The sequence below is a fragment of the Artemia franciscana genome, chromosome 5 (genome assembly GCF_032884065.1).
Source record: "Artemia franciscana chromosome 5, ASM3288406v1, whole genome shotgun sequence".
In the NCBI taxonomy this organism is placed as follows: domain Eukaryota; kingdom Metazoa; phylum Arthropoda; class Branchiopoda; order Anostraca; family Artemiidae; genus Artemia; species Artemia franciscana.
The window spans coordinates 40,838,068-40,865,736 of record NC_088867.1 but is presented as its reverse complement, the minus strand read 5'-3'; the positions used below and the strand labels follow the sequence as shown (position 1 = coordinate 40,865,736).

The following is a 27,669-nucleotide window of genomic DNA, read 5'->3' as shown; positions in this document are numbered from 1 at the left end:
TCCATATTCAGATCTATACCTCATGATTCTAATGATTGCCCTTGAGATTTGTTGATGGTGATTGCTAATTGAACATTCCCTGTGTCCCGGTCGTCATTTATATTCCCAGTATTCCGGTCGTCATTTGTGTCCCAGTGTTCCCCTTTTAGTTTTTTTTTTATTGGTTTTGACCTTTTTTTAGGTTTTTTAGTTTTTTTCTTTTTTCTTTTTAGTTTTTTTTTGAAGTTTTTATCTTTTTAGTTTTTTTATTTTTATTTATATTTTTTTAGTTTTCTTTTTCTCCTTTATTTTTCAGTTTTTTTCCTTTTTTTAGTTTTTTTTTTCTTTTTTAGTTCTTTTAGTTTTTACCTTTTTTAGTTTTTTTTTAGTTTTTTTGATGAAAATTTTTTTTAGTTTTTTTCCTTTTTTTCTTTTTAGTTTTTTATTGGTTTTTACCTTTTTTTAGCTTTTTTAGTTTTTTTCGTTTTTTCTTTTTACTTTTTTTTTAGTTTTTATCTTTTTTATTTTTTTTATTTTTATTCTTAATTTTATTAGTTTTCTTTTTCTCTTCTATTTTTCAGTTTTTTCCTTTTTTTTAAGTTTTTTTTTTTAGTTTTTTTTTCCTTTTTTTCTTTTTAGTTTTTTATTGGTTTTTACCTTTTTTTTAGCTTTTTTAGTTTTTTTCGTTTTTTCTTTTTACTTTTTTTTTTAGTTTTTATCTTTTTTATTTTTTTTTATTTTATTCTTAATTTTATTAGTTGTCTTTTTCTCTTCTATTTTTCAGTTTTTTCCTTTTTTTAAGTTTTTTTTTTAGTTTTTAGTTTTTTTTAGTTTTTTAGTTTTTTTAGTTTTTTTAGTTTTTTAGCTTTTTTATTTTTTTATTAGTTTTTAGTTTTTTTTGTAGTTTTTGCCTTTTTTTAGTTTTTTCAGTTTTTTTTTTAGTTTTTAGCTTTTTACCTTTTTTGTGGATCGTCACCTGATCCACAGATCCACAGATCCACAGACAACTTATTTTTATATATATATATATATATATATATATATATATATATATATATATATATATATATTATATCAAGTTTCATTAAGATCTGATCACCTAATCGTAAGATAAAAATACCCCAATTTTCACGTTTTCCAAGAATTCCGGTTTCCCCCTTCAACTCCCCCCAATGTCACAGGATCTAGTCGGAATTTAAAATTGGAGCTTTAAAGCCCAAGATCCTTCTACATATCAAATTTCATTAATAATTAATGAATTAATACATAATACAATAACTTATAAATAACTTAATACAAAATTCACTTGTAATAAGTTACAAATACCCAATTTTTCCGAATTAACCCCCCCCCAACTCCACCAAAGAAAGCATATCCGGTCCGGTTATGTCAGTCACGTATCTTAGACAGGTTTTTATTCTTCCCATCCAGTTTCATCCTGATCTCTCCTCTCTAAGTATTTTCTAAGATTTCCGGTTCCCCCAACTTCCCCCCTCCCCAATGACGCTGGATCCAGTTGAGATTTAAAATAAAAAATCTGAGTTACGAGGTCCTTCTAAATATGAAGCTTCATCAAGATCCGATCACTCCTTCGTAAGTTAAAAATACGTAATTTTTTCTAATTTTTCAGAATTACCCCCCCCCCCCAATAGAGCAGATCCGTTCCAATTATGTAAATCACGTATCTAAGACTTCTGCTTATTTTTTCCACTAAGTTTCATCCCGATCCCTCCAATCTAGGCGTTTTCCATTATTTTAGGTTCTCCCCACCCCAAAATCCCCCAATGTCACCAGATCCGGTCCGGATTTAAAATAAGAGCTTTGAGACACGATATCCTTCCAAACATCAAATTTCATTAAGATCAGATCAATCATTCGTAAGTTAAAAATACTTCATTTTTTCCGAATTAACAGGCCCCCCACACCTCCCCCCAGATGGTCAAATCGGGAAAACGACTATTTCTAATTTAATCTGGTCCGGTCCCTGATACGCCTGCCAAATTTCATCGTCCTAGCTTACCTGGAAGTGCCTAAAGTAGCAAAACCGGGACCTACAGACAGACAGACAGAATTTGCGATTGCTATGTCAGTTGGTTAATACCAAGTGCAATAAAAAAAGAGTAAAACATTGGACTCCTTCTGGAGCAGTGACATCTAGCCATTACACACAAGCGCAGTTCTAAGTTCATGGATATTCCAATGAGACCCCAATTACAACAAAATATACACCCAGCCCATATTATCTGTTATTGCTAACTGGGACTGTGACGTTATTGCTAAGGGGAAACAAACTATGGTGAGATTTGTTTTGCCTCGAATTTTTCGCAAATTTGGTAGTATGCTCTACTCTTAAAAGGGCTGATATAATTGACCAGTTAAAAAAAGCTATAAAAAAAAAAATAAACCGAAAAGCGAAAACACTTTTGACCTGTTAAGTTTTCTTTTTTAAGTACACGACTGAGACAGGTAAAGCAGACTTAACCGTTCTTGTGTATGCAATTTTTAAGTTCACGAAACAGTAAGGTTGCGATATTGGCAAAATCTTAAGTTAGACAACACTTTTAGAATAAATTCAATGAGATAGAACTCTACAGCTTTTGAAAATAGGGTGCTGCCTCTTTGATTTCCGCCAACGTTTTATTGCACCCTACTTATTAAATTGACATGACCAAACCCTTTTTCAAGCAAAATAGTTGTGAGCTAGAAGACATGTACTCAAAATAAAGTTCGCAATTCGAAATCATATTAACATGCAAATTTTCATCAGATTCACTTAACCAGTTTTTTTTTTTAAGACAATTTTTTTTAGCGATCCCAGGTATTGAAAATCAAACCATGCTTCCAGCAAAATTACATTTTTAGTTGGTATGCTCGAAACTCAACCGCGTTTAACTAAAGCTATTTAGCAGATATTTTTTTTCATTTCAACCCCCGTACAATGCAACCCTGTTTAATACAACAACTTCCAAAAAAATGACACAAAACCCATTACTGTTTTTCCTAGCTATACCACATTATACATAAGCTACTACCAACAGATCATAGTAACAAAAATCCACTCACCACTCATACAGCTTTTTAGACTCACCTTCCTACCCAGTGTTTCATTTCTTATTCTTTAGATCAATTCACTTAACTTAGTATTAATACATTTTAAGACGTACGTTAACCTTTGTTTAAGTTTCTAAATCATTTTTACATATTTTATTCCAACTCTATTTGAGGATATGCTACTTTTTGTTCTAAGCTGGCTTTATTACTAAAAAGCATAGTTTTGGGCGATGTCTTATTTGTCTTTCAATTGTTAAACTCTTAAAATTCATTTATTTAGAGACTAAGATGGTGGGATTGGACCATATATTACAAGATTTTGCCTGAGTTCAAAAAAGTACATCACAATACACATCTGTAAAATTTCAATTTGGGGCAACCTTAGGAGAGAATTTCCCTAGCTCAGCTGTAATTTATGAAGCATAGACGGTAAAACCTACACATAAAATTATTTTGATGGGGGGGGGGGGAATTGTCAAAACAGGCAAATTTTAGTAGAGAAAAAAACTGGTGAATTTATGAAACTGGAAAGAAAAGCGTCTTTTTATTTGAAAAATCATTATAGAAATCAGAAATGTATTCAATCGAAAATAAAAAACTACAACATATCTGACGTAGGAGGGATTACCAGTATCTTAGGATCATGCACACATCCTGACGTTTTCCAAAAATCCACAACATCAACAAGGGACTTAGGGGCCAAAGATTTGACTGTACGACTAACTATAAGCCCTTTGTTGTTTTCTGAAACAATAAACTTGGTATGCAATTTTAGCTGTCTAGCAACAATATGAATAACTATTCTTTCTTGAGATGAAAACTCAGACAAAAATTTCAAATTTCTAGTTGAACCAGAAGCAATATAATCATTTAAATATTTGCGAACGTCTTTTTTTAATTTTTGTACTACTTCCAAGGTAGGTTTTGGAGGAACACTGAAGCCCAAGCCACTCCGCCCGGAAACAGGCACAGCCTCAATTGGGGCTCCAATACCTTGTCCATTCTTACCAAGGCCACCACCTTGCCATCCAAGCATGCGCAGAAGCTCTTCTCCCTTTCCAGTTCCTGTCCTTTGTCTTGAATCTTTGTTTTCCCTCGTATTTACTCCCTCCTCTTCTTTAGACTTTTGTACACTAGTTACATCCCGTTTTGAAATTATGTCACAATCAGTCACACCAGATGTATGGCGTACAGTGAAATGATGTTTCTTTAAGTACTTGTAAGCATAGATGTAAGTTCTAGCACGAATTTTAGTTGCTTTAAAAGTAAATTTAGCTGAGAACACTTGATACTCATCAATAAAAACATTACATATCTGCCCATCATCAACAACACTTCTAGTAAAAAAAAAATTGAATTTCCCAGCTCTAGCTGATGCACAAAGTATTTGCTTTTCTGATGATCTAACTACATGTGTCTGTTCAAAAATGATGAAATCTTTCAAATAAGGGCAATCAGTAGGGAAATAATCAATACTAATCAAAGTATTTTCTTTTGAGCCAATTTCAGATAGATTTTGTGGGAAAATATCATGGTTTTTTAAACCTTTGTAGACGGGGAATTTCTCAAATCTTGCCTGATCATTGGTCACATTTATCTTTGGATTGTCATGGTTTTCCAATCCTTTACTTTTTGAAAATTCCTTTATATCATTAGTTTTTCTCCTACAGTCAGTTTTGGATGTTGCTACTTCAGCTTCGGTAGTAGCTGGTAAAACATCATAGCTTATCAAATTTTTGTGCTGTGAAAGTTTCTTTCTATTGCTATAATTTGCCCCATAGGTGGGCATGATTCTTGTCACTTTAACTTCAGCAGCATTTCTAGTAGATGCAAAAATTCGATGTATTTTTCCTCGAGATTTTGCCCTAAATTCGGCCAATATTACATCTCCCATTTCAAGCAAAATTTTCATGAAATCATCAGGATAGGTGCATCCAAGAAAGTGTACATTCACTAATGCCCGAGATAGACATATTAGTTGATTACGTGGAAATGTATCCCAGTGTAATGTCAAAAACCGTTCCCGCATGTTCCATTGTTCATCTGTCTCAAAATTGTTGCGTAATCTACTTAATGGTTCCATAATCTAAAAATAGAAAAAAAACATCAGCTATAGTTGTCCATCAAATGGAACAAATACTAATGCCTGGAAATTTCCTCAATTTGGAGACTGATTCATATTTTAAATCAATATTTCTCTTTATTGTTTTACACAAGAATTTACACATTCTGCAACAAAATTTTACACATTGTTTTTTTTGTGTAAACAAATGAAAAATAAACAACATCTTCTTTACACATACCTAACTGGGGAACTATAGATCCCGTCCCCTTTTCACTAAACAAGCAACAAGCTAACAGAAAAATAAAGATATTGACACAGGTACACTCACAAGGGTGAAATGGACATCTAGCCCATTTTCCATTAGTCAAAGGAATAAACTCCAGCCATTCTTTTCCAGATGTAAAATGGCTTCTCGCCTGTTGGATAATATAAAAACGAAGGGAAACGCCCAAACGTCAAAAATAAGCTTCATATAGTTTTTTTAAAGTAAATTTGGATGGAGTATAAAATTATTCCTGCAAGCTCTTTGATTGAGAAATCTGAATCTCCTCCACGCTTCTGGAAAATAATTATTGAAATGTAGACTTGAAAATCACAGATTTCAAAATTGTGAATTGTCAACATCAGAATATGTAGCAGAAGAAGCTGTTAGATATTGACTAATTCTGATGAAAAGTTAGAGCTTGCGTCCTAGTCCTAGTTTTTGGAGGTCTATATCTATTCAACCAACCTTCACAGGGAAAAGAAAAATAAAAGATTTTTCTATTCTTGCTGTTGTCACATTCTTTAATTCTGTGGTGGTCTGTTCTCTTTTCGGAAATTTATGTGGTAGGTTGCTCCCATGGTCTTGCCATCACAAGACCTAACTGAGCAGTTTGCCAAATATCAACTAAATTTGATAGGAGGTAAGAGTTGGTATTTCTTTTGGTAGTCCATATTTCGTCAGTCTATATGGATAATAGCGCACGTTTTGAGTTTGGTGCCAAAGGTACTAAGCAAAACATTAGTTTAGCGGTGTGTCAAACATCACAAAAAGTAAAGGCTAAAAAGTAGAAATATTTGTAATATTTGTAAGTACATTAATACAAAAATGGAATAATAAGCCTATTGGTGATTTTTTGGTGCTGCAGTTTTTTGCTAAATCTTCTAATTTGGGCTTATACTTGGTACATTTCAAATTCAAGCCAGAGTCACTGACTTCACATGTTCACATATTTCCTTTGTTCGTTTTAATATTATTTAATGCTGAGAATAATGTCACACAAAAATATGTGAATGAAAAAATTGCTATTGTGTTCCATAAATTCAACCACTCATCTTATCTCAACAAATCCTTGAACCCAAATGCTATTCTGAAAATATGCCTATTGCGTCTCTAAATTGTCAATTTCCATGCAATGAAAATCCTTTAATTCTAAAGAAATATAATCAAAATTATTAGATGTTTAATTGTTTTCATTACCTATCCTAGGCTCTTAAACTGGCTTAATTTTCCCCTGAAATTCTGAATTTCCCCTGAATGAGTTGATTATATTTTAGTACAGAAGTATGGTCTCCATTTAACATGGTCTTATTTATTTTTTTTTTTTTTTTTGTACAAGGAAAACACTTAAATCTTTTAATTTGAACATTATGTTTTCTTATAAAAAGCAAACTGACACTGTAATTGACACTAATTCTAAAATGTGTTTTATAATTTAAAATATGTTATTAAATGTCTTATAAAAAGCTAAAATTAAAACCGAAAAAAAAAAAGTTTTCTTATCCATCATCATTTTATTTATGACCTGTCAAAAACAAAAATGGGCAGGGCCCAGAAAAGACAGAGTAAAAATCGAAAAAAAAAACAACAGAAAAAAAAAACTTTGACAATTATGAACATGAGATGAACAGAAATACGCTTCTCAATAACCACATCTGGGCTTACAAATTTATCCTTTCTCTGAAGAAGAGCTACTTGTTTGTGTTGGCAGTTCCATAAAATACTTTGCACATTTAAAATAAAGGCGATGAACTTCCTTTCTTTTACCATAATTAAAAATAAAAAGAGACAAATATAAGCAAGAGCAAGCGGGTGAAGAACTATTAGGCTATCATATGACTGAGAATGCTGATCTCTACTCAGATACTAAATATATTATATATTTCAAAATATTATATATTTTGGTTTCTTACTTGTTATCTTTAATTTTATTTTCAAATGATTTGATGTACTTAAACATAACCTTAATAATTTTACCCAGAACTTGTAATTTAGAGTTAAATTTAGTCATATTAACAGAGATGTCACTAAAGAGCCTTACATTCCTATACAGATATGGTTCTTAACTTAAGAACCATTTATTAGATCTTAATTTCTGATATATAATTTGTGCTATACTGAAAAATATTGCATTCCCAGCACTTTACTCAAATAAAGTTTACAACAATAAGTCAAGGAATGAATATTATTTGCACAACAACAAAACAGACATGCATTTTGAATAGTGTGGTTTTATTAATCAAACAAAAACAAAAAAAGAAAGAGCTACAGTAACCAAGGTTACCAAAAAAAAAACTAGTAAAAGAAGAATGATTATGTCCAATCCTGGAAGTATTAGTAATTTTTTTAATTATTAGTTTTTTTTAAATAGAATGTTAACGTTTTTTTTTTTTTTTTTAGTAAATCGCAAATTACAAAATTGTATCTTTAAATACATGCATCACCAAAATAAGCATGCATGTCAGGACTGAAACAACTGTCATAGATTTGTCATCATTGGTCTATACAAGGAAAGGGATCCCTTAGCTCTCGTTACCACAGCATTGACAAGTAGAGTTGTCAGATCTAGTAAGGGGTAATGAACTACTGACACCTTTCAAGGATTGTGAACTGATTTGACCAAGTAGGAGAGAAATAATTGAAAGAATTTTATATTCCTCAAAAACCAAAATATTTGAAGGTTTTATTGAGTAGACCTCAATAAAAATAAAGAATCAGCACAAGCCCTGTAGACCCAGAGGAAACATCCCTAAGCATACAAATTACCCATTCTCTACATCTAGGATTTAGTTTTGGGATCATTGATTCACTTTGGGATCATTGATTCATGATTCACTTGATTAAGATTTTTTTTTAAATCACAAAGGTCTATTCCTGAAGCAAAAAGCCTGCCTGAATAGAGCAAAAGACTTTGCTTTCACAATGTGTTGTCTGCATTATCTAAAGAATGGCTTGGGTTATTCAGGTGAAACTTTCAGAGAGTTTGAGAGGGGGTGTTTGTCAAGTTTTGCTACATGTGTTGACACTATCAAAACAGACTACTTTCAATGTCTTGAGAACAGCATAGAGGATAGAGTTGAAACCTCAGGTTTTATTGGAGAAGGAAGGGCAAGCAAACTTTAGATTTATGTTAAGGGGAGAGGCTTAACAAGTTTTGCTTCTGTTCTACAACAATGGTTATGTACTCTAGGATCCTGTCACAATTAAAATATATTCACTATTATGGACCAATATAAATCAATAGGTATGATGTGTTGAAATAACATCAAAACATAATATATGCAATTTCATTGGAGATGAAAATCAAGTTGAAACTTTCAAAGAGTGTTGAGGGCCAAGTAGACAGTAGATTTGGGATAGGGGGCCTAAATGTCTTGCAATTGACCCAATGAAACTACCTTGTACAGGGAATTCCAATAGCAAATATATGAAACCTCAACAACTAAGTTGATTCCTGCAAGATCAAGTAGAAACTTTTACAGTGTTAGGGGGGGGCAGAGAACCTTGAAATTTAACTTGGAGAGAGGAGGGGGTGAGTTATATACATTGTTGTCACCAATCTGCCCAAAATTTTGTGACTAAAATCACCTAACCAAAATTACATGCTATCTATGGAGTTGGAAAGTAAGCACTGTTTGTTTAAATTCTAGCTCCTTTGCTACATTAAACTTCTGTTATTTCTGGGTATCATTCATTTAGTCACACTAAATTTCTTTGTTTATTTTTTTTTATTTTTGTTGCAATTATTCATTTTAATTCCTGTTTTTTGGAGGAGTCATTCAAAGCAGCATGTTGTGAGGCATTCAAGGAGTGGTGACATTGATATGTATATAAAAAGAAATTTGCACAGCTTTATGATGATGTACTGGCTTCGGGTGAATTATGCTCCAATTAGTTATTATTTCGTACTTATGTATTATAGCAACCCCACTCAAGAAGTAAAGTTTTAATTCAAATGAAATATACCAAAATATGCTGAAAATATAATATTTTAGCAAGAAACTTATGAAAACTACAGAAGAAAATTATGGAAAGCAGGCCACCCAGAACAAATTATATTAAATATTTAACTAAGGTATAAAAGCAATGTAGTTTTTCTCATATAAACAGAGCAAACTTCTCAAATGAGGTCAATATAATACATAAGTAGCATTATCTATTATTTGTATATAGTTCTTTTCATTCAATGATATGCATCTCCAAATCACAAACAACTTTAAGAACCATCTTGACAACAAATGGTCAACAAAAGAATGGAAGTACAACTGGGAAGCACTCAAATCAGCAACATCAAACCACTAGTCAAGTGTACATATTCAACTATCTGTCATGTATTATGAACTCTGGAGTTTCTACAAGGAAAATCCTTAGATTGCTTCAAGCTGCAATTTAAAGTAAGTCTCAATTTGTTTAAAAATCTGATACTGCATGATTTTCTCTCTGCTTGTATCAGTTCTTTAGCAATTTTTTGACAAATATATATTTAATCAAATTAATGGTACTAAAAGTCTAATATAATGATGATTCAATGCAAAGTGTCTTCTTTCTATTTTTGGAACTGCTTTAGCTCCAAGAGTAAGCTTCTTATAGTTTATTTACAGTTATATTTATGTAGGCTGGAAGATGGAAATGTCTCTTCATCTAAGATAAAGATTTGGGTAAAATTCTTCTGATTTTTAAGTCTTAGAAATTTGCTTACTTAACAGGTGACTTGACCTATTGAGAATTTGATCAAACAATATTTTACCTTAATTTTAAGTTTTCACTTTCTTTTTCTCTGGCTTTAGTTCCAAAAACTCAATTCCTGTTATTTAAGTTGAACTTTTAGCCATATCAACAATTTTTTTTAAATGTGTTTGTAGATCTTTGAAACCTCTTTAATTCAGAATGAGCAAAGCTGTGAAGCTTAAAACAGTTTGGTTGTATTTCATTTAAGCAGAAGATTTGCAAGGTTTCACTTTTACATAACAAAGACTTTGAAAGGTCATCAAGGGTCACTGTCCTCTAGAGGGAGAAGATTTGGAGCTAGATACTTCAAAATACCTTCCAAAGACATAGGCTACTTTAGTGTGTAGACCCACCCCTGAAAGTTTTGTTTTCCTAAACTAGAATTTTAACAGACCCAATATAGCTGATTGTGGGGGATAAGAAAAATAACCAGCAAAATTCTAGTTGAGTGACTTCTTGCTATCTCAGAAAGAGGTTAGGTTAGGAAAATGAAACTTTCAGGGATGAGTCTACAGGCTAAAGTATATCCTGGGAAGGTATTTTAAAGTACCCACCTCCACTCCTTCTCCCTCTAGAGAGCCCTAAAATTCACCTACATTTTCAGTTACCAGTTGCTTTTTTTGGTTAATTTATAGCAAACAGTATTACTGGCTTTTTTACAAAGTGAATAAACCACTTGATGCCTTTTTTTATGCTCTTTACAAATATAACAATTGCTTCTACTGGAAATTCAGATTTAAGCACTTTTTGACCCCTTAAAAATGACCTAAATATGGGGTATAAAAAAGGCTTAAAACATTGGACTCAAACTTACTGTTTCATTATAAATCCATTTTTTTAATGTTATACTATCCACAAGTAGTGATTTGTCATGATTAAATTAGATAAATAAATTTTATCAATGTTATGGCATTTTCTTCTTCCTTGACATCAAATTTTAAATAAAGCACACATTTTTGGTCAAAAATATGAAAGCTGTCTATTACAAATGCCAGTTATACTGTTTGCTATAAATTTAACTATATTAAATACAGCAATGGTTAGTCTACATATTTAATATATGCTATGCTTTACCCCAACCCCCCTGATGTGCAAATATATAGCCCTAATTTGCTTCTAAACTGTTACAGATTTGCAATTTCAAATATCCTATTATTTTGTAAAAAACAACCAGAAATGTATGCTTTAATTGAAATTTTGGTGACAAGGAAGAAGAAAACACCATAACATTGATAAAATTTATTTATCCAATTCAATTGTGGAAAATCAGTGCTTGTAGATAATATAACATTAAAAAAAATGGATTTATAATGAAACAATAAGTTTGAATCCAATGTTATAAAGTTTGAGACCAATGTTTTAAGCCTTTTTATACCCCATATTTAGGTTATTTTTAAGAGGTCAAAAAGTGCTTAAATCTGAATTTCTGGTAGAAGTGATAATTATATTTGTAAAGAGCATAAAAACAGGCATCAAGTGGTATATTCACCTTATACAAAAGCCAGTAATACTGTTTGCTATAAATTTACCACTTTTTCTCTGCGTTTAGTTCTGAAAATGCAATTCCTGTTATTTGAGTAGAATTCTGAATATTTTGTTCAAAATTTAGGAAATGTATTTGCATATCTTTAAAATCTTGAAAATTGGGATTGAGCAAAGTTGTGAAGCTGAAAACAATCTTGTTGTACTTCATTCAAGCAGAAGATCTAGCCTATTTTGCAAGGTTTCACTTTTATAACACATATTTTTGAAGGCCAGGGCCCTCTAGAGGGAGAACGAGTGGAGGTAGGTAGGTTCCCAAAAGTTTCCTGAAAAGACACCACTGAACTAGAATTTTACCAACCATATGTCAGAATTAGCAATAAACAGGAAAATTAATGCTTCTAATTTTATTTGTTTAATAGGTTTTCTTCAGAGGAGGATAATCACTAATATTTACCCACAATATTTTAGCGTTTTTCGAGTAGTCCCCAGATCACCCCATGAGCAATTGAGCATGCCTTGGATGTTTAAATTTATACTAATGACAACTATTGTCGTAATCTACGTTGCCGTTAATTTCAAATAAAATTGCTAAGTCTTGAAAAAAAATAACTAAATGATCAAAACTTACAACTTAAAACTCGACTGCTTTCTTCTTGAAAATTATAGGAAAGGGGTATGTTTCGTTTATCTAAAGTAAAAAGTTTAATGCAGTTTTCCTTACGAAATAAGAGGCATTCTGCATTGAGACTAAATAATTAAGTGTTTTTTGATGTGGGCAAAGAGCATCGTCATCAGAGTGGGAGACAGAGACAGCTTCAGAAATCATCGACATAGTAGGCACTATATTAAAGATATTGGATATGAAAGGCTCGTGCAGGATGAACGAGATTTTTGAGATATGATTTTTGTAAAAATTGTGTAATAAAATTTGTAAAAATTTCTGAGGTTAAGGACAGTAAATTTTGTTGGCCTTCTGGTCATTTTTATCGACTGGTTTTGTTTAATTAATTACTCGTATAATCAGAGCCGTTCATAAGGTTGGTGGTTCCTAGGTCGAAATTAATTATAGTGTCCCTTCCCATCCCAAATGTAAGCACAAATACGGGATCGCAGTTAAAATATGACCAAAGCGGACAACCCCCCAGCTGTAGTACCCCCAAGCCACGGCATTTGGGGGCAGCTTGCCTGGTCGTCTCCCCATTTGAACGGCTGTCCCATATAATACACATTTCTTTCATATCTTATTGCCAAGACAAGAATTGTTTCACTTTAAGAAGTATTTGCAACACAAATCTGTCACCTAAAAAGAATGCTTTGAGCAGTGCTGGGGAGTCTTTGTCACTTATTGGTATTGGGGCAAAAAACTCTTTGATTTTGCAAAAAAAAAAAAAAAAAAAAAACGGATTTTGACTAACCGTGAATAATTCGAGATGATCAAGATGTATAACTTTTAAAGAATTTAGGCCTTCTCTCAGATGTAGCTTTAATGTTCTGGAAAGGCTTTCAAAGCTATTATCTATTTAAAAAAGACTTTGTCCAGTACATGCTAGATCCTGAAAAGAGGAGTCTTTGCGTATTGCGATACTACGGCCATTTACCACTACGATTCTGAGGACACCACAGAAGAAAATACTATACAATGATTTTCAGTTCACCGATGATGCGATTGAAAGTATGGAATCACCTTTGAAAATGTTTATTTTTTTCAAGGCTGTCAGCCGTTTATGCGTTTATTTAACTTTAGTGATACAGTCCACTTTCCAACCTCCCCATATTTAGTCTTTTAGTATTTGGATTAAAAAAGAAACAAGAATGAATTTTTTGGTATCAGAAAGAAGCAAGTACCTTATAGGCTTAGCCTTTTTTTGAGGGAGGTCTTTTTTAAGTTGGAGGAAATTTGGAAAAAAAAAACATGAAAAAAAATGTAAACTATTGTAAACATGTAACATGTAGCAAGGATGCAAGTAAACATGTATCTTATGTAAACTATTGAAATTATTTCATAGATCTTGAGTTTTAAGATCATTTCGCAACACTTTTTTGGAACTAAAATAGTCGAAAATTGTTTCCCTGCTGGTTTAAAATTCCTACGAGTCAGGGCCAAAGAGGTCTAACCAGAAATGAAGAACTAAATTGTCATTACAGGCTTTTCGGTCTTAAATAAATAAAAAGGAACTGTTTGCAAGACAAATCCTCTTGAGGGATATATAAGACTAGGATATGTAGACTATAATGATAAGATAAGATATTTATTTCAAAAAGATATCTATCACAAACCCTCAAAGGGCCGAATTCGGACTTCGGAGTTGACAAAATACATGGTTGCACTAACAATGCAAGAAACAACAACGAAAAATAAAAATCATAATGAATAATCAATTATGAGTCAATACATAAACTGTAATAAGCTAATTAAAAAGTTAAAAAGAAAAAAACCGGTCAAACTAAACTTGAATAAAATACAAGTCAGAAAAAGACACTACAATAAAAAAAAGGGGGAGAAACTAGTTGGATATTTTATTCATTTCTTCTGTGATGAATGGGTAAAAAAGTTTTTTCATATCTGGAAGTAACGCAGCGAATGGGGGACAAAACTGAGATGGGCTCAGAAACAGCTCGAGGCAGTCGTAATCTGGATGGGGAGTGACGTTTGGGTAAAATACTTGCCGTCCGAGGGTTCATTATCGCATTTTTTGAAAAACGGAGGCACAACGACGCCCTCCTTCGCTCAAAGGTTTCCAAATTAATTTTTTTTAGGAGCAGAGAGTAAGGCGTCTTGCCTTCTTTGAAAATTATTTGCAAGGCTCTTTTTTGGATTTACTGAATTTTGTCTGATTTTTCACGGGAGATGCCAGGGTGCCAAACTGGACAAGCATATTCAAGATGCGGGCGGACAAAAGACGTGTACATCCTTAAGGAGTGAGAAGGGGAAACGCTATACTTATTTAGGAGCTTAAGGAGGGTGATAGACACATTGACCTTATGGATGATGTCGTTAACGTGAATAACCCACTTAAAATTTGAAGAAATTGTGACACCAAGTTATTTAAACGAGGACACATACATTTCAGGCGGGATAGAATTAAGAAAACAGGGCGAGGATTTGAGGAAACAAATCGGCATTATCATGGACTTAGAGACATGGACTTTACTGTCATGTCTAAGTCCAAAGTATCACCTCCAACTTCATTGAGGATACTCATAGGGTCGCTTATTAAATTTCTGAAGCAACTTTCAACAATCGTTAGGTCAACAACAAATTTCCATCGGTCAGGACTTTCCTTCGCGAGGCTGTTGATCATGACTGAAAAAAGGAGGAGGCCTAGGAGAGTACCTTGGGGTATGCCATTGTAGACGGGGAGAGGGTTTGAGCAATGGTTCTGGTATTAAACCACCTGTGATCTATTTTTTTTAAAGGAGGCAACCAATTTTACCAGTAAGGGATCGATATTGAACTCGATAACTAATTTATCAATTAAAATATTGTGGTTAACAAGGTCAAACGCTTTCTGAATGTCAGTGGAAATTAAGTTTAACCAGGAATTAGGCTTTTCGAGGATTTTCCCGATGTGGTCAATAAGAGAAACAAGGTTGTGGGAAGTAGAAGTTGATTTTAGGTTTCCGAATTGCTTCATGTCAGTATGAGGTAGGATTTTTTTCTTTAGCAAATCTACAAGGAATCCTTCATACAATTTTGAGAAAATAGGAGTAAGAGTAATAGGTCGAACGCCTTCAAAGCCAGGCTTTCCGTTTTTCTTTTTCAAAGGGGTAATGAAACCTTGTTTCCAAATTGTTGGAATTTGCCCAGACTTAGTAATTTCGTTAAACAGGAAAGACAATGGCTTAGAAAGGCAGTCACCGAAGGCACTAATAAGAGGAAACGGGATATCCAAAGGACAAACACTTATTTTCCTTAGTTTGTCAATTCTTATTTCTATCTCAGACGAGGAAACAGTCGGAAAAGAAGGGGATGGGGCTCCTGTTGATGATTGGATGAACAATGCTGGAAGGCTCTGGACAATGGAAGCGAGAAATTTATTTAGATTATTTGTGGCAACATCAGGGGGCTCTGGTAAGTTGAAATTAAGCTGGTCAAGACTCCTGCCGCATAGCTTTTTAACTTTGGAATACCAGTTTTTTGTTTATTAGTGAACAATTCTTCGATCTTATTTTTGTAGTACGATCGCGCCAATTTACGAATTTCTCTTTTGATTGATTTTCTTAGTAAATTGGCTTCATCGAGTTTACCATTTTTAAAAAGCTCCAATTTGGTTCTAATTAGTGTTTTTATTGTTCGATTAATAAAGGGTTCATCACTTGAGCACCTTTTAAATCTTTTTTCTGGGAAATAAATTTGGTATTTATCAATTAGCTTTTTATGAAACGTGGCCGTTTTCTCATCAAGGTTTTGTAAACTACAAATGTCAGACCAATCTTCAGTATTCAGCCACATACCAAAAGAAAGAAGACCAGAATTTTGAAGAGGGCGGTAAGTGCTATAAGCTATTGAGAAATAACGCTTAAAATTTGAGGAGGGGGACAAAACAATGGAATGATGATAACTCCCATCTAATGGGGGCAAAGTCGAGGGAGGGCTGTGAAAATGTACATATTAGTTAAAATAATATCAAGAGAGATATTTCCCCGAGTCGTCGGTGTTATAAAAATTTGCCACTTATCCAGAGGATTTCATCATACTCGGATAAGCTAGGGAATCAAATAACCTTTGGGTAAAGGTGACTCTTAGTAAAAAAAAACAAAACTCCGCCACCTTTTTTCCCGAGTGGGTGGTCTGAAGGACTGAGTTTAATAAACTCTGAATAATTTGTCAGACGTAGGGACCCTGGGTCATGGGATTGGACTTCAGTAACAGCTAAAATATGTATCAAGTTTGATACTGACAGCACCTCAAGCTTAGTAAGCTTTTCAAAATTAAGACTTTCAGCATTAGTAACTAGAAGTTTAGGAAAAACAAACCGATTGGGGAATCGCGCCAGGGAAACTTGATGGGATTAAGAATTTCCTGGGTGGGGTTTTAATTTAATTTTATTATGCTTTGGAGAAGAAGGGCAAGAGAAGTATTTGCCTTGGGGATTTGGAGGTGGGGGGACGGGCAAGGATATGGACGAAGGTTGAGGAGAACAATTAGAATTTATTACAAGACAGTTATTAAATGCAAAAAGTCTCAGACCTGAGTCACTTTGACATTGTAGGGATAAAAGGGGGTTTGCCGAGGGATAAAACGAATGGGCTGGGGGTGGGGTTTCGTAAGGTGCTGGGAAAGGGCAGATATTTTCCTTGTGGACGTCGGGGGTTGTAGTCGCAACGCTGGAGGTGGATATTTTAGGAAGGATATATGTAGTGTTAGAGGGAGGATCAGAGGGGTGGCGGGAAAGGGGAGAGCTGCAGGAGGAACTGGATATACATGCTGAGACCTTCTAATCCGCGAGGAAGGGGTCCAATAGCGTGATTTCAAACGAGGAGGCAGATTGTCCCCTCGCCTCAAGTTTTTTGGCACCAACTCGATTTTGGAATTATTGCTTAAAATATTAAAATTATTAAAAGGCTCTGAACGATTAATATGAGGATTAAGAACAACATTTTCCCTTCGTATTGCTTGTTTATAGCTGCTTCTTTTGAACATACCGTAATGTGGATGTGCGAAAATACATTCTCTGTCAAAACATGATAAAAGACAACACAGGTCAACGTGATCAAAACTACACTTAATATAACTACAAGTTTTCGAGATATAACGCAGACAAATATGCAAAAAACAACACTTTTCCTTGTTCTTACAAAAACCACTTTCATTAAAATAATAACAGGTCGTATTGAATTTGGACGCCTTTTTCATATTTACTCCTGTATGCTGATGAGTGTTCTTCGGGCTTGATACTGGCGCGGCACTTAGATAAAGTTTCTCAATGGAGCTTATTGGCACTTGGACAGTGACATAGTTCACGCTTGCATCAGCAAAAAAATACGAGCATACTTCGCAACCGTAATTAATCCCATCATGACCTGAGCTTTGCAATGAGGTATTTAAATCATTAGAAGTTGGGTCTGATATTAGAGGATTATTGCCTATCAGCGGTATGAATTGAAATGGTTTTTTGGTTCCGTTTGGATTGCGAGGGGTCAGTTACTTCTGAAGATAGGGAGGAAATTACAGGCGGATTTTTGTACGCTACTGATGAGATATTCTGTGGTTTTCCAACGTATTGCTATAAGATTTTGCATTGGTGAGGTCCAACGGTAATACTGCAATTTCTGCCCGAGCAACTGAGAGATCCTTTTTAACACACTGATCTTTTCCTATAGCACTTCAATCTCACTTTCTTCTAAATCACTTGGTGAAAAGGTAATCGCGAAGTTAAATTACTTGGAAACAAGACGCTTACGTAAGGGCGAAGTTTGACAATGGATTTTTACCAATTAGCAATCTTAAAGGTTATACCTGTTTACCGTGCATAATCTTTAAATCCCTAACCAGAGCCAGAAAATCGCGGATATGGGTGGGTTAAAATACACTCTAAGACCACACTGGCTATACATGATGTATGAAACCAAGAAAGGAAAGGATACAATAAATGAAAAATAAAATCAAATAGGTGAGAAAACAAGGATTTTGTCAGTCAGTAGCAAAACATGAAGACGAAAAACAAGCAAATATTACGACAAAGGCCTCTGCCAAGTCGTCCTCAGTGCTAAAAAAGAAACAAAAAATCTAACCTGTCGAAGTGAACTTGACAAGAGGAGAAAAGATACTCAAAGTTCTCAACTTTTGACACAGCTGTCTAATAGCAATAGATGGCTTGACTAATTCTTCCATGAGGTTTTTCTTAAAAAGACCAAAAATTCAGGAAAGACCAGTGCCATTCTAATGAGTCTTGAGGTTTTCAAGTCACTTTTCCATCATGACGTAAATTTTAGAGCGTGCGGGAAATCCAGGGATGCTATTCAAGGAAGTTACTGCCCAGATTCGCGCTCTATATACTTTTTTTTACTAATTATGCAAGAAAAAAGCATCCTAATTTTGTTGCTCAACCGATCCGCACGTCGAGATCAGCTTTCTCAATGAATCGTACTATGCTTGTACTGCTTAGAGCTAGAGCCCTTATAGTTATTCTGTACCAGAAGCGACGAAAACAGATAAATACAACGAAACATACAATTTGTTTTTTGTATTACCAATTCTCTCAGCGTAACATGATTCATGCAAAGAAAATTCTTGGAGCCAGTCAGGGGCATTTTTGAAATAAGTTTTCCTTGTGTCAAGTCTTCTATTTTTGCAGAACGGGCGAAGAAAATTAGCCTATCTTATCCAGTATAAGGAAGTTTTATTCCTCGTTCAATTAACGCGATTAATTTATTCCACTATTGATTCTTTAATATCTAATCCATTTCAGCCAAGAAGAGATATATGGCAACTATTGAAAACAAACCAGCTTTGTGCCAATCTTATAACCTGAAACATAACAATTGCATCACACAGCTCGACAAATCAGCAGTCCCCAACGGCCAAAGGTGTTTTCAGAAAAAGCATTCAGTACAATTTACCAGAAATTGGTCTCTAGGGTATTTGACGGCGATCGCTGTATATCGAAATATCTGAACTTTTTTACCTGTTTTTTCACCTCGTCTAAACAAATGGATTTATCCCCAAATTTATTTGTTGGTCATAGAACACCAGTGTGGCCTAAGAAAAGAATAGCTAACTTAAGGTGTTACGTCGAAAATACATCGTATACATGGGGAAATGAGACAACCCAAGTGAACAACTATAAACTCAACATTTCGTTTGCAATTAGAAGACACGGAAAACCTTGCCACCTTCACTGGAAAGTTACTTAACTTTTGGACAAGATTAAAGAAGGAAATTTACATCAAGACTTTGAATGAACTTTTTCAGTGAAATTTCTCTGAAAATAATCTAGTGAATAATCCGGAAGTTCATTATTTTGCGAATGACCCTGTTTGCAATGACATCATTTTTATACAATGCTAAAAAGTGCCTATGCCAGATTTTCCTCTTACTAACTCAGACTATCTGTCTTGGCTTTTTCTACAATAAGCCTTTGATTTTGAAGTAAGCCCTTTTTAGTAGTTGTCTTCATTTCATTTGATTATTACTCTGGAAAAAAATCCTGGTGTTGCGGTAGGTAATATATAAGGTAAAACGGTCCATTCCGTAGTGTCAAGAACTAATAACCTCCAGTAGAAGAACCAGGAAGTCTCACAAGCTTCGAAAAAAAAAAAAACACCTCATTAATCACGTGAGAAAAACGGCTAAAACAGCAGATTCTTAGCCAGCCATATAGGTAAAGTGTTTAGGCTCCAATAATTGTAATACCCGTTGGCGTCCTTAGTGAGGTGTATTCCATGGTGTCAAGAGCTCATAATCCCAAATAGTAGGGGCAGAAAGTCTCATAGACTGAAAGCGAGTCTATGAGACTGAAAGTCTCATAGACTGAAAAGCGAGTATGAATCGATACTCGAATCGATACGTGAAATATCAATGACACCGCGGATTAGAAACTATTTATGACACCACGAACTAGACTACCCACCAAAGCTCAGAAGAAGGTAGGATTTTGCATTAAAAAAATATATAGAGGTATCTCAAATTGTCAGATTGTACGTAGCTACACCGAATATGAAACCAAGACAATTTCATGCCGTACTCATGCTCATTTTGACACATGCAGAAGTTCGTTTAGTATTTGTCCGAGGGTTTGAGAAAACAAGAAACTTGGAGTGAAACTTTCAAGGAGTGGAAAGAGCTTTGAATAACTAACGTCTTTTTGCCTGTAAAACCGAGTCGTAAATACCGTCAGATCTGAGTTGTAATATGAGTCATTAGGTTTTTCGTCATAATGCTTGATATACGAAAAAAAAGGAAAGAAAACAGACAAAGCAGCTATTCCACTTAATGTATTCAATGTCGATTTTAAGCTAATTAAAAATAAATAACGTGATAATATTCCTGCCCCAGAAAACAATTTACCAAAGTAGGACCAAAACTTTTATCATGCCTAGCATTTAGTTTTTTTCTTTTCCCTTCTTGGGACAAACACCCAGTTTTCCCAGCTACTCCCCACGTTCCCCCGAAAAAGAAAACCTTTTCAACTGGAAAAAGACACTGGACAAGTTCAAAATTTTAATCCATCATGATACAATAAAAATAATTGAAAAAGCAGAGGAAATAAATATAGCACCAAAAATACCTCCTATGTCTAAAGTACGACTTTTCAAAAGCTTGCAGTAATTAAACATTTTAGTTTAGAAAAGTAAAAAAGTAAAATAAGATCATTTAAAAATCGCATCTGAACACAAATTCCACTCAGAAGAATTCAAATAATAAAGCCAGGCATGCATGCAGGGACTACATTATCTGAAGAAAATTTACCAAAGTGGTAAAAAAAAATAATTTAACAAAAATCGAATAAACCGTAAAAACGAAGAAATTTCAGGAATACATAGAGCCCAGGATTTCCACCTTGTGAAACAAAAAAATCACTAGATTTTAGTGATTTCTTGGTTGACTAGTGATTCTCATGAATAATCTAGTGATTTATGTGTTGATTTAGTAATTTTTTGTTTAGGCAATATAAAAAATCACTAGAAATAGTGATAAATCACTTGTGGTGGTAACCCTGATAGAACCTACTCTCTACATGCGTGCCTGAATAAACCGCAATAAACTTCCAACAATCTGACAGTTTTGTAAAAAAAATAAAAAAAAATAAAAAAAACTCCTCCAAGTTTTTTTACAATCTTAACTTCTTAGTCTTTCACCTATACTAATCCTGTAAGATATAAACAACGAATTTATCCATAGTCTTCAAATATAACAAAAAACTACTTAAAGTAAATACAATCGATTAAAAAAAACAATAATAATTTCAGCTTCATAAGAACTTCACAAAATAAACATAATAACTTTGGCAAAAAAAAGTAAAAAAGTCAATAGAAAAGTTAGGGCGAAAATTAAACCAAACAGTATAACTACACACAAGCTATGACTTTTGAAGCATGTAAAAATCTAGACTACGAACCCGAAGAATACGAGCTTCCAAAGTGCAAAACACAAGATTGTGCAAAAATTAAATTCAGAATATAGTTGCAGACAGTAGAGGAGAGAATTGGACTGCCACTTCTCAAATTTGACCTCAAGACCAGAACCACTAGAGGTGACTAAATCAATTAAAATTTGAGAAAAAAGTGACTTTCTCAAGCAGCATAACACCTCAAAACCTTCTTCCATGCTCAAGCAATTCAAGAAGGGAGAGAGTAAATTCATCAAAATTAAAAAAAAAAAGAAAAATTATATGGAAATTACATAAAACTGCGAAACAAATCATGAAATTTCAAAAGACTAGAGCCATGCAGCGACCCCAAGCATAAATGACATGACCCCTCTCCCTCCAATGATTCCGAAGATGTTTCATGTTTATTATAACTGAGAGGTTAGGATCATCATATTTCCTAAAAATTAAGTATTTGGAAACAGAAAACCAAGTAGTTTAGCCAGTCATTTACGAGGAAATGAATTTTGGGGAGGGGGACGGATTAAAAATAAAAACAGGTAAAAAACAGACAATTAACATGAAATGGAGACAATGAGTCGAATGTGGGAGGACAAGGGCTTGTGTAAATACCCGATTAAGGCAAGTCCAAGATTTACCTATGCTACACGAAATCCAGAAGAAACCTACATGTTCAATTTAATCTGTCATAATTCTCCTGACGGGCACATTTGTCAAAACAAGTCAGTTTCAGTGGTTGACAAGGCATTTTTCAAAAGAAGTTAACAGTCAACTCATTCAGCTAAACACTCTACTCACTCACCCACTCAACTAAAACAACCCACTCAGTCAAATCAAACAAGCTCTATCGACTGGTCCTATGTTCTCAAGGTATTCAGAAGTTTCTGTATGAATAAGTTAAGTTTTAGCAGACATAAATAATTGGGAAATGAAGTTTTAATTTGGTAGTATCTTTTATGTTGCTGGTGTATCTATCGACCCTGTAATAGCATCTGGTGTCCTTAATAGGTGTTTAACATTGGTTAAAATGTTCAGTACTATAAAAAAAGTTTTTCTGCAAATTTTGTACAATTTATGGTATGCAGCATAAGACTTTTTAAGTAATTTACAGCCAAGTAAAGACAAACAAGCTCACATAAAAAAAAAAAAAAAAAAAAAAAAAAAAAAAAAAAAAAAAAAAAACTAGGAGCCTGATCAATATTATGAGATCTGATAGTCAAACATTTCAACTAACCATGAATACCAATGAATTTTTACGTCAAATTTTATTTATTAATAATTAATTTACAATTTGAGTCAATAATATTTTCTTGCAATAAAAAGGGGAAGGGATTTATTTACAAAACAAGATTATTAGCAATTACGCTGACTATACAAGGTTCATTCAACAGTCAATGAGACAATGCGTTCCAGAAACGATTTATTTAATCAATGTAATTTGATCATTCATTGGGTCAAGTTGCCATTTTAAAATTTAGTTTCTGACCAGCTGTTCGAGGTAAGGCAAGACTTCTCTTGCCTTACCTGTTTGGTAAGCAAAACCGAAAGGCAATCAGTTAATGACGACAGTTCCGCTCAACACTGCGGAAGAAGGACACTTTGCGATTAGATTTTTAGTTGCAGGGGACATCAAAAAGTTAAATTCATGGAAGAATATTAACACGAAAATGTTAATTAGTACAGGGAAACAATGTAAAACTGATACTTTAATCTTTAAAAAATGGGAAAAAAGGACAAGTGAAATAAGAGAAAAAATCGAATCAATACAAAGAGTAAAACAATAATTGAAGAAATGTCAACTTCGAAATATTTGAAAGGACAAAATGCGATTATGGATAACAAATAATTACAATCAGTCTAGGGCTTAATTTTGAGAGAAGGAGCAATATTTAGATTAAATTAATTATGCAGTGAATTCTTTGAAATTTACATAATAAACTGTTTTTGTTATTCTTATAAAGAAATTAATTGGTAATTTATGAACACAAAAGATGAGGGATTAAGATGTGAAGAACAAGCCAGATGTTTTAAGAGATATTTCACGAGAGTTTTAGAAAAAAGAGCTAGTAATTAAATACCAAACTCTATTCTACACAACATAAGATTAGTCCATAAGAAAGCCTAGATGAAATGACATGGAAAATGGCTTGGGATGCAGAAAGACGAAGACCAGTAGACTACCTCCTTCCAAACCACCCCAAGTTTTCAGGGAAAAAACTACTGAAACCGTAGCCCCTTCTGAGGACTAAAATATTTACACAATCCCCCCCCCTTCTCTCTCCGCATTTTCTTCAAACCTCTTTATGATTACGAAAAATACTTTTGGATTATTGAATTAAAAATACTATTTATCTGTGGATTTCGTGAGACATGGGTGAAGAAGAAGCACTGAACAGGTGGGGATGGAAGAGACCTGCTCCTTGATGTTTTTAATGCAAGCGAAATTGCGCGGTAATAACTGTTTCTTAAACAATTGATCCTTCATAAAAATCTGCTTGACAGCTATTTTGCTAAGTAGTCTCAAGCTAAAAATTACCTTGTTTCTAGAAATTAAATTCTTTCAAAATGACAATGTGTTTTTGACAAGACTTTGTTCCTCACGGGACATTTCAGTAAAAGAGCTATCTTTAACAAGATAATAGTTTTTAGAAACGTCATTCATAAAGAAATTATACTGACTGTGTGTATAAAAGTCGATCTATTAGTTTGCACATTATCAATTTAGTAACGATAAATTGATTTATCGGTGTGTATACATCGGGGTAATATATGTTTGTCTATATCAGTGCATATGTCGCAAATCCTCTTGTTTGGATCCCAGCTGCTCTTCATATGGGAAAAGCTAAACAACTGAGACTATCTTGCCCTTAGACAACAAGGAAACACAACGGCAAGTCTACCCAGCAAAGTTATTTAAAAAGTACAATAAACAAAATAACCCATAAGATAAAAACCAGCTCGCCCCTCAAGAGCTACTTACGAGCCTCTAGTTTCCCGATAAGCTCTACATGTACACACAATTTTCTTTTCTTATTCGGGTTATAATTGCTCTACAAATTATTAAACTTTTTTAGAATGCAGGATGGAGGAACTGTCTGACCTAATGATCGCCTCAAAGAGGCCGCTGACATATTCTCCCTAATCCTAACCAAAAATATCAAAATAAAAGCCATACCAAAAATAAAAACCCCACGTTCTTGAATATTTCAACCTCAATAAAGGGATCCTCTATCGTTGCTTATCCACAGGCCAGTAAGATTGTCAAAATATCGTAAGAGCCTGATCAATGACACGAAAAAGAAATTTACTATTAATGCTACATTATCTGAGTTCTAGCAATCCGATTAGAGCTGAGAATTGCATTAAGTAATTCAAAAAATTGAAACTGTTTCTTCAAAAAAAATTTCCGGAAGGTTTATTTATAGCTTAATTCTACCTCTTGCTATTCGCTATTGAGAATCAGTGAGCAACCTGAAAATTTATCTTCTTACAAAATTAGTGAATCAAAACATTTTTTAGCAAGATGTGTCGCACGCAGAGGCATTAAGTATTTGGATATGAGAGACCCCCAAACTGCCTTTCCAGCTAGCCAATATAATTCAATTTACAAAATTTCACTGAAATCACAACCACAATCATTGAAAAGGCGGTAAAATCTGCTTATCCCATCCCCAAAATTTTGGCTGGTCACACTGCCAATTCCACAGCCATCCCGTAAAAGGTGTTACCACAAAAACAACATCCCCACATATCAGTTGATAAAAACCAGAACACCCACAAGTTTTTTCTACCTTCTTCGTTATAGACGCATTTTCAGAGGACGAAATTTTCTGGCCCACCTCATGGGTCACAATTTTCTGGGGAGTAGGCCAATGGTTAAATACAAAATAATCTAAACACACCCGGAGTAAAAAAAAAAAATAATTATCTGAATCAGTACATAGCATGCTCTGATCTTAAAAAAAAAAAAAAAAAAAAAAAAAAAAAAAAAAAAAAAAAAAAAAAAAAAAAAAAAAAAAAAAAGACCAGCCCCCTAAATTTAATGCTTATTCTTTTTAGCGCATTTTTAACAAAAAGCTTAAGCAAGTAACAATGCAACACACTTTCTCTCGTTGAAAAACAGGCTCTGACGGTTTTCGAAGTTCCCTTTGGCAGCCAGATTTCGCGGTACTCGAAAAAAAGATTAATATATTAAGAGGTGAACTGAGAATTTGCAAGGTTCAGTTTGCAAATTTTCAGCTAACCTCTGTTTCAGATCAGAGTCTAAAAGTTCGTCCTCTGATTGGGAAAATTGTGTTCATAATTTAATGTTTTCATGATATAATGAAATTTGTCATGATAATATAATAAATATAATTTCTTCTTTATGCACTGAAAAATTTCCTCTTGATATTTTCTTTAGTTGTTTATGTAAACAAGTGTTTTCTTTTTAAAAATTATCAAGGACTACTCAGAAATCCACTTCCAATGAGATATACTAGCCAAATGATGATATTATGAGATAATATGAGATGATAATATGAGATATTATGCTGGCCAAAGCTTACCATCGTCTGTAAGAATTTAGAGAAAACTGCAAACTGAACACTATTTTCCAATCAAGGAAAATTTAAAAGTCGTCATGATTATCAAACACCGACTAAAATAAGGGCACTTCAATCACAACAATATTAAAAAAACACGCGGAGGACCAAGCCCTTCTGCAATAATCTAATCCAGGGGTTTGCACTTCAAGGGGGGGGGGAGGGATTTCAGATACCAAAACAATATGATCTTCATAAATACTTTTAAAATTACGATATTATCGAGAAATTCATGATAATTTCTTGTGTGTGTGTGCGTGGGGGAGGTGGGTGACCCCATAGGCCATTTCTACGCACGTGCCTTTTGGGCTGGTCAGTAAATCAAGGATCATGAAACTTTGTGTTATGAAAAATATGCGTTAATTATCATCAGTCAAACGTATTTTCCAATAATTTAGAAGAAATGAAAATTTTATATCACCAATAGAGATTAAACGAGGTCACCATTAACCAATTCGGAAATAAGCGTAACTTAAATCACAAGCCTTTTTGTATCACTTAAATTAAAGAAATGGATTGAACGACTTATTTGTTTTTTGCCATTGCGGGGGACTTTCAACCGTTGTTACCTGAAAAAAAGAAGAAATTAAATCAATTTCATGTAAAAGAACTAATGTCTTTCAGCAGTAAACTAAAACTGAAGAAGCAACAGCAACAAGCTCAAAGATTGTAGATGATAAGACAGCCAAGTGCAATTAGGTTTCTATTAAAAAATCGAAGAAAAGAAAAGAAAAATGTCTACCGTACATCGTCACTCTTCTGTGGGTATTAACTGCTAAAGTGGCATGGAATCAGAGATAAATACGGGTAAAAACGGTGGTTCGATGTCTTTATTTCGTATTTTATAGGAAATGTTCTATGGCAAATATGTAAAATAAATTTCACAATCGAACACAAATTTAACGTCATTGGTTTACCAGCTACCGTTCTGTTTGAAAGCTGTACGAAAAATGTAGCTTAAACTGACTTTCTAGGGCTATAATGAAAGAAAGGTTAAGGACATGTTCTGCGGCTGAAGAATGACATTTGCCATATATCGTTCTTTTGAGACAAATATCTAGGGCCAAATAAAAAGCAGGTTTTCCCCAGATGGGATGAGATGAGGTCGCAAGGAAGGACTTTAGGGAAATTGGAACTTCTCGGGAGGGTCTAAGGGAGGCTTTGAAGATGGAATGGATGAGGAGCGTACACAGGCCGCCAGGCTTCAGGTGGCCTGGTACTGGAGGGATTTGTTAGTAGTTTTGCTTAAAATCTGTGGAATAATAGGGCATTAAATATGCACAATACATCTTATTATACATAATCTTTGATAGGATTTTACAGTACTATATGCTATTTTTGCAATAACGATTCTCAGCTGTGGTTATCTCCAACTAGCTGCATAGGTATTGTTAACCCTACCAGATGAATTTGGACGAGTTAGGTACTGAATAATAGCAACATGCCTTTTTGAGCGTTATCACT

General features: G+C 33.8%; 2 protein-coding genes across 3 annotated transcripts in view; both read right to left on the bottom strand.

Moving 5' to 3' along the window:
• Window positions 1-3,555: 3,555 nt before the first annotated feature.
• LOC136027408 (uncharacterized) lies at window positions 3,556-12,151 on the bottom strand. 2 transcript variants are annotated; one of them, XM_065704648.1, is made up of 2 exons: window positions 12,025-12,151; window positions 3,556-5,116 (listed from the first exon to the last, which is right to left on the bottom strand). In XM_065704648.1, the coding sequence occupies exon 2, from the start codon at window positions 5,111-5,113 to the stop codon at window positions 3,629-3,631; it is 1,485 nt and encodes a 494-aa protein (XP_065560720.1). In that variant the 5' UTR covers window positions 5,114-5,116; window positions 12,025-12,151; the 3' UTR covers window positions 3,556-3,628. The 2 variants fall into 2 exon arrangements, with proteins under 2 accessions (XP_065560720.1, XP_065560719.1); XM_065704647.1 differs by having other exon boundaries at window positions 12,029-12,124.
• A 13,501-nt stretch (window positions 12,152-25,652) lies between these two features.
• LOC136027407 (arf-GAP domain and FG repeat-containing protein 1-like) overlaps window positions 25,653-27,669 on the bottom strand; it is a 78,341-nt gene continuing 76,324 nt past the window's right edge. The window contains exon 9 of the mRNA XM_065704646.1: window positions 25,653-26,774. Within this exon, the coding sequence (XP_065560718.1) occupies window positions 26,709-26,774 (66 nt within the window). The 3' untranslated portion in view covers window positions 25,653-26,708. The remainder of the gene's footprint in view (window positions 26,775-27,669) is intronic.

Coding starts and splice junctions, on each gene's coding strand:
- LOC136027408 (XM_065704648.1), bottom strand. CDS start 5,113: ATGGAACCATTAAGTAGATTACGCAACAATTTTGAGACAGATGAACAA.